Source organism: Trichogramma pretiosum, unplaced genomic scaffold (genome assembly GCF_000599845.2).
Source record: "Trichogramma pretiosum strain Unisexual culture from Peru unplaced genomic scaffold, Tpre_2.0 scaffold17, whole genome shotgun sequence".
Taxonomy (NCBI): domain Eukaryota; kingdom Metazoa; phylum Arthropoda; class Insecta; order Hymenoptera; family Trichogrammatidae; genus Trichogramma; species Trichogramma pretiosum.
Window position 1 is genome coordinate 1828833 of NW_019641225.1, and position 10384 is coordinate 1839216.

Genomic DNA, 10384 nt, shown 5'->3' on the forward strand with positions numbered 1-10384 from the left:
AATGTTCGGTGTTGGATTGTTGGTTTGAATTGGTCGCTTTTATTTGTTGAAACGCAGATAGCCTCTGATCGATTAATATAGGTAAATGAATTGAAGGTATTTCTCTGATTTTTTCATATTTGTCATGTTCTTTGATTTTATCATCCACTTTTTCTCTATATTTACTATAATGATGTGATTTTGATCGACTTTGGTATTTATCAACCATTTATACACGAGAATTATCTAAAAAATACGAAAGATAGTTTAAGAAAATAGTATGAACGGAATGAGATCGTCACCGGGAACAATTTAAGGGGTCTTGGGAGAAATTTAAGGTTATGACACGTATCAACTAAATACAAACAAGTAAAAACGCCATTCGTCTGCTCATTCTACGGAGCTTGTGTGTGTAAGAGATAGATAGATCTCTATAGGTCTTGACCTGAATGATGATTCTAAATTTTTTGAATATCATAATACAGCTTTGAACCTCTACTACTAGATGGCGAGTATTTTCGTATGTAAATCTGCAAAGTAGCAAAGTCATAATATGTGTATAAGTATTTTGAGCTTGTCACTGCTACTGTTATCTAATCCGTTTCTTAACATAATTGTTCGTAAAAACTAAGATTTATATATGAAATTAATGCCTGAAAAGAATTTGGTTAATAACTTTTCAAATTCGAGTCATTTTCACACGTGAAATTAGACGCTTCTAATTCAACACGAAGAAATAACCTTCCTAATTGATTTTTATGTAAATATGTTTACATACGATGATTTACGTGAATTAATTTTGCATAGGAAAATTGATCAACTCGTTAGTGAAGGCAGAATTTCGGGCGATATATTTCGAAATGCAAAGAGCTCATGCTCAATATAAAACGCACATGCACACACCTACGATCGCAATAATAATAAAAAGCTTTCTTGTATAAACATATAAAAGCCTGTGGTACGCGACAACGTTATAAATCGTCTGATTCATCGATAATCGGGAGCGAATCATCATCGATACCTATATCGCGTTTATATAAACGTTATTGGATGAATCCTGCGTGTGCATGCGTTAAAGATACGCGCGTGAATGTGTGCCTCGGAATCGAGGTTGTGCAGCTTTCAAGCAGGTCATGTAGCTTTGGTATTTTTTTTTAAACGACAAGAACAAGAAAAGCAACATGTCACACCCCTCGCCGATTGAGGAAAACTACATCGGAACGCTCGGCTACATTTCGACCTCGATTTCTAAATGATCTGTGAATATATGGCTAATTTGTATCACATATGCAACTTAATCGAAAAATAATTGCAATGGATAATTTCCTATCGTCTATCGTCGAGCTTAAAAATATCTCGCACCGTGTGACATCTCTTATCGCGGCTCAACATCAAGACTCGTTTATTCTGCCAAAAAAAAAATACGCGAATCTTACCGTTGCTCGGTAAATCTGAAACTCGAACACGCGCGCGCGCGCGACAATGTCACGCGTTTATATATATGCTAGTACATGGGATACGAAGTCGCGGCAGTCGCTGCTCGCTCGCGATACGCATGAGTCGTCGTCGTCGAGTTGGCGCGCTCCAAAAAGCCCCCAAAGCTGCAAGCACACCGATGTATATATATAGCACTCGGGCTCGCTCGCGCAGGCGTGCGTTTATCGATGAAAAACGGAGAGCGAGCTTCTGCTAGTGCCGAAGGAGTAACGAAGCTCAGAGATCGTGTCGCGCTTTCGCGTTGATGGCGACGACGACGACGACGACAATAACAGTGCCACGCGATAGATTCTATCGAAGCTCAGGTGCTCGATTGAAAATTTGGAAGAAATTCGTGAACCTCTTGTAAGCGTATAATCGAGTGTTTCAATGAATAAAATTTAATTTTTATCTGCATTAACTACTCAGTGGACTGTGCACGTGTGTAGCGGCAAAAGCTCGAAACATCAATCGACAAAAGTTAATATATATCAATTAAGGTCTCGAGTCACGCTATAAAAAAGATTTGAAGAATCTGAAAAAATTAAAAGATGTGCGGATAAATATATAATTCACGTAAGTGTCACGCGGCGTCCTTCTTTTCCCAGCCGTAACACGTGCATAATCCTCGAAACGAAGAAAAATCTCGGCGCGTTTATAACTTTTAGACTTGATCGTCCGCAAGAGTTTTATACCGCAAAAATATACGAGACGTTGATATGTAAACCGTTGCGATGCGCTACATAATCGTCCGCGCACGGGGCAAAGTGCATCTAGCCGCGCTCTATCTCTTGCGGCTCTTTTCTTATAATTTTCACGGATTACGCGCGGCATTTTTTGAAAAATTAGGTAGAAAAAAAAAATACAACGCTATATTTTATCGTGCACGAAACAGAGGACGTAGATATATATTATATGGTTAATAAGCAGCAGCAGCAGCAGCAGTAGCCGAAGCAAAACACGTTGTGCGCCTCGCGCGTAGCTATATAAGCGCGAGTTCGATTGACCCAGTGAAAGTTGGTGTATACTCCGCGCCGCGCAGCGGTTTTCAAGGGGAATGAGATCGCCGGATCGCGCGAGGCAGGCAGGCGCGCGCCGATATTATAATAGAAAGAGACAGAGGCTACTATTACTGCTGTTGCTGCTGCTCAAGAGAGAGAGAGTGAGTGAGTGAGATAGAAAGAGAAGCTCTACATATATATATTCGATATTCTCAAGCGCCGAAATCACCGCGTATATATCCGCAGTAACATATACATAAATTTGTCAGTCTGAAAGCGACAGCTGTTCTCTGCGTACACGCGCTCGAGCCATATAATAATAATAATAATAATAATAATAATAATCATTGCTTCGTGGGTACGTCTGTGTTGTTGTTTTTGTTGTTGTATTGCTGTGTTGTGTTTTTGTGCTGCTGCTGATTACGGGGCTTTTTTTTTGTTATTGTTTTATTTTTTTTTTGGAGTATTATAAAAGCAGACCCGTAGCTATCGTGGTGCTCGTTTACTTTTTTAAATTTTACAAAGTGAATGCATGATTTTTCTGCGTGCCTCTGAGAAGCAGTGAATAATATGCTCGCTCGCGAGTCAAGAATTTCTTTTACGCGTCTTTCAAAAAGTATCGTTTGTTTTTATAAAGAAGTTCCCTCTCGTGCGCGCGGGGCCGTTTCGTATAAGACATTATTTTTAGAAAATATAACCCCGTGGATAGCCTATAGTAATACATCGCCTAAAAACAGGTGGTTGCATATCACAGCTCCCAAGTAAAAGTCGCGTAACGCATATTATATACGCAGTCTCGTTCGCGCTGCAGCAGCAGCAGCAGCAGCAACAGCAACACTAGCAGAACTATTTATCGATCGTTCGCCCGCGTCAATCAGCTGCTGCTGCTGCTGTTGCTGCTACTGCACGACACAAATGTACATACACATTACAAACATGTATTTATATGAAAGGTCCCTCGCGCGTCCGATCATCGTCGAAAGAAAGTATATTATTCTCATACTGATCGAGGCACTAATGGAATATTTGTGTTTTGGGCCCCCTCGCGCGTATTGTAACGAACCACTCGTTGCGTCATTGCACGTATTATGTAGTCTACCAAAAAAACAAAGGAAACCTTAATACCATAATTCGTTTTTTTTTTCAGGTGACAATACACGAGGCGACGAAATTTAAATTAAGTTAGCGACACACACACACAACCTGAAAGAAGATGCCGAACATCGACATCGACAAGCCAAGATGGGATCAGAGCACGTACGCGGGACGCGCCTATCACTTTCTGGCGCTCACCAATCCGTTGAATCTCTTGGCGTCGAGCGAGGAGCTGGAAAAAGCCAAAGAAATCGTCGATAAAGTCAGGTAAAAATTTGTCAAATTTATTATACATTTTTTGTTCAATATATGCGAGGAACGGATTTAGCGCGACGAGCTCGCCGCGGACGTAATCGAACGTGTTGATCGAAGTTTTTGACTCTCGAAGGCAGCGCAATGACGAGCACTTATTATCATGGAAATGTACGACACACGCGCGTCGAATTGGACAATTTTGCCCGCGTATTGTAATACAAGTTGTTTACGAAGTGTTATGTAGAACGCCAAACGATTAATAAGAATCTTTTTTTTTTCCTCTCTCTCGAATACCCACGCGGTTTTACAAAAAAATTTTATCTCCACGCGTTTAAGATCTCCGCAAAAAAAAAAAAAAAAAAAAATCGTCATTGTTTATCAAGTTAATGAGAAATATAACAAAAAAAAACGCAAATGCCTTATCTGCATCGTGTGCGTGTGCGCCGATTTCAATTTCGAATCCCCCCGCACTTGTATCGCATTATAGAAGTGTGTGTATATACATATGTCGTGTACACGGCGCCCGTCACGCGCGGCGCGCGTCAACGATCGAATCGAATCGCAGCGAAAAAAGGAAGTGCGTTATTTTTGTCGTATACACGGCTGATGTTTTTGTTGTTGACAGGAAGGGGTCGTCGCTCTCGCAGCTCGGCATCGACGAGGATCAATTATGGCGCAGCAAGTATCTGTACGACAGCGCCTATCATCCGGACACGGGCGAGAAGATGATCGTGATCGGCCGCATGAGCGCCCAAGTGCCCATGAACATGATGATCACCGGCTGCATGATGACCTTTTATAAGTAAATATAATCAAATTTATACTATTTTAGGGTGTTTGTACCAATACCGCCAATTTAAAAAAAAAGAAAAAAGAAAATTTTCTAATTATGGTTGTTATTCATTAAGTGTAATATTCGTTTTATATCTATTTTAAAGTCATTTACAATAAATTAATGAATTCGTTAATAATATCGTTTTAAAAGGTGACTAGGTACTGGTGCCAAGTGATTTTTCTTAAGACCAATTACCGAAAACTTTTTACTCTAAAATCACGACGTTTAAACTTTTTTCTACAAATTTCTTCGTCGATTTCGACATCTTTGGTAATAATATCCAAGTTTTCAATTGTTAAAGTAAAAAATGTAATCATTCACTATTATTTTAAAAGAAAATGTCTGGGTATTAGAACATCGCTTGTAGAGGAAATTTTTGGCACGAAATCACGAGAGAGGCCAAGTTCCTCAAGTGAATAATAACAAATGTCATCCCATTAGCGCATCGGTTAAAGGTCTCTCGAATCGCGAAGTCATTCATTATCGTTTGTTTATCGCGTCTATGCTAGACGATAATAATACGTAATATAAAATCGCGCCCAAGGTCGTCGTTGATTTGTTTCGTCCTTCACCCGCAGATCGACACCGGCGGTCGTGTTCTGGCAGTGGTTCAATCAGTCCTTCAACGCGGTGGTGAACTACACGAATCGCAGCGGCTCCAGTCCCATACCGACGTCGACCCTGGGCCTGAGCTACTTCGGCGCGACGACGGGTGCCGTGGCGACGGCCCTGACCCTCAACAGGCTGGCCCTGAGGGCGCCGCCGCTGGTCGGCCGCCTCGTGCCGCTGTGCGCCGTCGCCGCCGCCAACTGCGTCAACATTCCCATGATGCGGCTGACCGAGCTCAGGGACGGCATCGAGCTGCAGAACGAGCAGGGACAGACCGTGGGCAGGAGCAAAAAAGCCGCCAAGGAGGCCATCGCCACGGTGACGGTGTCGAGGATCCTGATGGCTTCTCCGAGCATGAGTGAGTGTCCCCGCACCTTAATTCCAACACTTCATTGCGATGAGTTTATAAATAAAAAAAAAAACACAATTATTGGGCACAACACTTGAACTTATTCAGTTGATTCATTAAAATGTTCGATTGACTGGATAAGTCTAAAGATTGTCCTCAATAATTGTGTTTTTTCAATTTATAACTTGATCATGTGGGGTTTAAAAAATATATCTTATGACTTCATTAGTAACCCGACAGAAATCGTATTTGTGCATAACGATTATAAACTAATAAAAACTTTTAGACGCTTTTTTAAACTTAAATAAAAGGTCAGACTTAGAGAATGTATAACCATCTATAAAAGTTTATTATCTTTTCGTATTTGACGCGATATCATTAACTATTATAAATTTTTGTTCAACTCAAAATAAGTTGACATTTATCTTCATATAAAACTTTTATAAACTTTAATAAAATATTTTCAACACTTTTGTATGCCTTTATCCAGTTTTTATTCTAAACTCAAAGCTAAATTCAACTTTACAAAAATTTTATAAGCATTTAAAAACTTTGGGGGGGGGGGTCATAAGTTTTATCATGAACATGTGATTTATTTATTTATTTTTTTGCAGTATTGGCCCCGGTGCTGATGAACTACCTGGAGCGTCGCAATCTGCTGGCCAAGTACAAGTGGGCCGGCGGACCGATACAGATCGCCCTGTGCGGCCTCTGCCTGACGTTCGCCACTCCCCTCTGCTGCGCCCTGTTCGCCCAGAAGGTCAAGGTCGACGTCGACCATCTCGAGGAGGACGTGCAGAAGGAGCTTACCTCGTACAAATCCGTTTACTACAATAAGGGCTTGTAAAGAGAGACAGAGAGAGAGAGAGATACGAATCGACGAGATAGTTCCTGTTATTTTTTTTTTTATTGTTTGTTTATTTTTTTTTTTAATTTTTATTCATTTGTCTTTTTAATCCAAGAACACGTGCAATTGTTGCTGAGTCTGCGGTTTTTAATTTTATTAAAAAATAGAGAGAGCGAGAGACTGCGTTGATGATTGTAAACTGCTTCGAGGAATATATTACACGAGTCGTGTTGGAATTGTTGTACATTTTAAATTATATAAAAGTATATGAGCAAAGTATATATTTTTTCAAACGCGAGTGATATCGCGAAGAGAGCGCGACGCTTGTGCTGGAGGAAAAGGCTTGAGATGTGATAAAGAGCGAGCTATTTTTGAAAGCGGCGACCGCCTCATATATATATTATTATATATAATATAATGTTGAATTATATCAATGTTTTGTAAAAAATAAGATATTCAACAGTGTTCAATCCTGTTCTATACAGTTCTATTAATTGTGTCGTTGAGAAAACCTAAGAGATCAATTTTAATAAAAATGATATTTCAATTAGCGCTGAACGCAGTGCATAGAAGTACATTATGGGCATTTTTTGTTTTGTTTACACTCGTGAAGTGAAAAGTCTAAGGTATACATTGAGATAACTCCAAATATTGCTTTGTTGACAATAATTAATTCACTTTGTACACAAATATATAGAGAAAGTGTGAGGAGCATTTTAATGAGATTGACGTCATATCATTCAAGACACTGCCTGTAAATCAATGTGTGTGCAAACTATCAATCTTGAATTGATAATCCAGTGCTTATCATAAAATATGAGTATATTTTTGAATCTATGCATTTATACTTTTTCCAATAGTATTCGAATGAAGCACATATTGTTTTACCAAAGAAAATTATTTTATGAATCTGCTTGCAATGAAATGGCTATTGTTTGTCTTAGACAATATGGTAAATATAATGAGCATCAAATTATTGTGATTCAAGAAGATTCTACATGATAATTCATCGAACTCAAAGACAATAAATCTAAATACGTCCAGTAAAATTGAAAACAATCTTTCTTTTCACTATAATAACATATGAACACCTCAATTACTTTAAAAAAACAACTTTCTTGATTCTAGCAATTACAATTTTATTTTATAAAAGATTTGTATAGTATTGCAATAGAATAACTTCATGATCAATTAAAAACAATTTTCAGAACAATGTAAACTTAAAGTTTTTATTTTACAAATTCTATGAGAAGTTTTCAAAGAAAAACTGTAAAAATAGACTTAACTGTAACGTACATTAATAATATTCACAACAAATCTTTAGATTTGCTTATAAGCCATTCAACGTCAACTGTATGGTGTTATCTATCTGTGGCTCATATGGATCGAATGCTCTAACTCTGGGTGGTGGCTTAATTTTTCTTCCATGCCTGCCAGTTTTCCTTTGCCACAATCCACTTCTTGGTCTGTTTCCTAATTCTCGATTCCTTTGGGCACTGCCAATAGGGGTGACACCATGGAGTTCGTTTGACAAACGACCAACGGTTGCCATACAGTGTTTATCAAGACTAAAAGGTTTTTTACTAGGTACTTTAACAATGACTCTGTCGCCTTGTTTCTCAGTTATAGTGCCGCAACAGCCAGCAGCATGAATAAGGAAACCACCAAGGCCAGGATACTTTTCAACGCAATTAACAAGCGTGCCAACGGGAAGTGCTCCCAGAGGATAACAATCGCCTTCGTTGGGAAATATAGGTATTCTTGGTACACCTCTGTGAGTTCTCAATATATCTCCTTCTTTCATGTTGATGGTAGCAAGAATGTAGTAGAGTTCTTTACCAGATCCAACTAGAGCAACGTGACTGGTACGACAACCATCGAACAGTACTTCCAATACTCTTTCTTCCTTTGGTTTTTCGTTGAGGTCTGTAGGTCCATCTCGACGCCAGTTGATCCAATGGTACTTGTGTTTGATTCCACCACCGATACCATTGGCTACAACTCGACCTGTAAGAAATGGCATTATCATCAGTTATGCGTCTCGTGCAATGATACAATGCAAAACAAATCTCTCACCTGTCACCGGATCTCGACCAGCGAGATTCGTAACCTCCAATGGCTCGACCGTGTACTCATCCTTGAAGTGAACGATTCGCCGATAAGACTTGCCTTTTATGCCGGGCTTGGGCACGTACTTGGGCTTATAGTAATCGCGGCTGATCATCAGCTGACAGCTGGCCGCGGCCGGCCTCGTGCCGGCCGCCAGGGTTTGCGTACCCTGGAGAACGAGCCGACGAAGCATCGCCGTGGCGGACATTTTTTTGGCAGACTGCGTGTGTGCGTGCGATTTTGCGGTAGCAGCCAGCGAGTTTACAAATAGCAGACGACTCGATTCTGTCATGTGTATGTACGGCGTGTTTGTGTGCGTGGAAGCTTATGTTTCAGCGGTCGGTACAGCAGATCACGACTTATCCTCGCTCGACGAAGCGGATATTTTCGAAAAATGTATTATCCGGAATTACGCATCGTTCGAGGGTATGAAATCGATCGTGTATACAGAGATAATTGCGGAAATAATTTTGAACAATCAAGTAAATATGCCTGTTAATCAGAAGAGAAAATAATGAAAAATATCGATAGCGGTAAAAACAATTTCGCAATTTAAACTTTTCAAAAACTTCGATCTTCTCGAGCGACCCCATTGTTCCTCTAATTTTTCTTTTATGAAATAATTGAAATTCCCACAGAAGCAGATGTTCGAAAGAAAGTAAATAAAACGGTAACATTCATAGAGAGACGGGGAGAAAATATACAGAAAAGACGGCCTCTAGCTCGACCAGGCGCTCGACTCAACCCAAGTACAAGAAGCTAAAGAAGGATACAGAAAGCTCCTCTCCGAGTTTAAGGCTAATAAATGTGCCAGCGCGACGCCAAGAATTGCCTCTCTTTTATTTAGACCCCCTCCTCCTCCCCTGCAGTCCCCATCAAGCCTCGAGAGTAAGTTAATCTAAATCTTCTCCTTCGTGCCTGTCGCGCGCGCGGCTATGGTCTTGTACAAATAGCAGCAAGACGCTCGTTATATACGCGTTAATCTCTGCGCGAGCTTTTGCGAGCACCGCGCGAAATTATGACGTTAATTCGTACGTCTGTATAATATTCGTCGGTGGTGAAATGATCAAATTTTACTCGCGAGTATAGTTAGATTAGCGGTTATATCATTATCCCTCTATCTTCTTTTTTTTCGTACTCTCCGAGCCGTACGATCTTTTCCCGATATAAACACACTCCGGTTGGGAGGAGGAGGAGAGTCTAGATTATTATACCTATATGCACTGGCTAAGAGAGCTCGAAAGGAGATAAAGAGGAAAAGCGCCGTGTGCAGTTATATTAACGTATACGGCAAAGCCAGAAAGTGGCGCGAGGGTTGAGAGTCGCGCGTATCTACGCGCGCGTGTGTATGAGAGAGACAGAAAAGTATACCATATATAAGAGGGAGGGTGTAAGGTATATATAAGGTGGCTAAGATGGCGGACAATTTGCCGCTCGACTACTCTCGGTGCCCTCGACTCCCTGCGCACACTTACACACACACACGTATCCTATGGGCCAGCAGCAGCAGCACACCCTCGTCCTCCTCCTCCTTCTCTTTCTGCTCTCCACCCCACACGTATACGTAGATATATACCACCGCCGCCGACGTCGACGTCGCTTTTGCCGAGTTCGTTTATGTACTCGTTTCTCGCTTGCCGCCGCTGCCGCTGCTACTGCTGCTGCGGGGCTTTAAGAGGGGTAATAGATGTTCCGCCTCTTTCGCGAAATAGCTGCCGCCGCCACGCGAGTGAAAGAGAGAGAGAGAGAGAAAACTCGACTACTGCTCAGACACACACACTCACACACGCGAACGTATATCCAAGACACCGATAGCTTATTCCGTATTC

At 40.8% G+C, this 10384-nt stretch overlaps 2 protein-coding genes across 5 annotated transcripts; one reads left to right on the forward strand and one right to left on the reverse strand.

The window, feature by feature from the left end:
- Positions 1-1704: 1704 nt before the first annotated feature.
- LOC106649315 (sideroflexin-1) lies at positions 1705-7021 on the forward strand. Of its 4 annotated transcripts, none has more exons than XM_014366666.2 (5): positions 1705-1821; positions 3604-3818; positions 4432-4608; positions 5220-5608; positions 6214-7021. In XM_014366666.2, exons 2-5 carry the CDS (start codon positions 3670-3672, stop codon positions 6444-6446), a joined length of 948 nt encoding a protein of 315 aa, XP_014222152.1. In that variant the 5' UTR covers positions 1705-1821; positions 3604-3669; the 3' UTR covers positions 6447-7021. The 4 variants fall into 4 exon arrangements, with proteins under 4 accessions (XP_014222152.1, XP_014222154.1, XP_014222151.1 ...); XM_014366668.2 differs by lacking the exon at positions 1705-1821 and adding an exon at positions 1847-2031; XM_014366665.2 differs by lacking the exon at positions 1705-1821 and adding an exon at positions 2644-2814.
- Positions 6520-8830, reverse strand: LOC106649316 (39S ribosomal protein L2, mitochondrial). The gene is made up of 2 exons (XM_014366669.2): positions 8523-8830; positions 6520-8453 (listed from the first exon to the last, which is right to left on the reverse strand). The coding sequence occupies exons 1-2, from the start codon at positions 8761-8763 to the stop codon at positions 7777-7779; spliced, it is 918 nt and encodes a 305-aa protein (XP_014222155.1). The 5' UTR covers positions 8764-8830; the 3' UTR covers positions 6520-7776.
- Positions 8831-10384: the final 1554 nt, after the last annotated feature.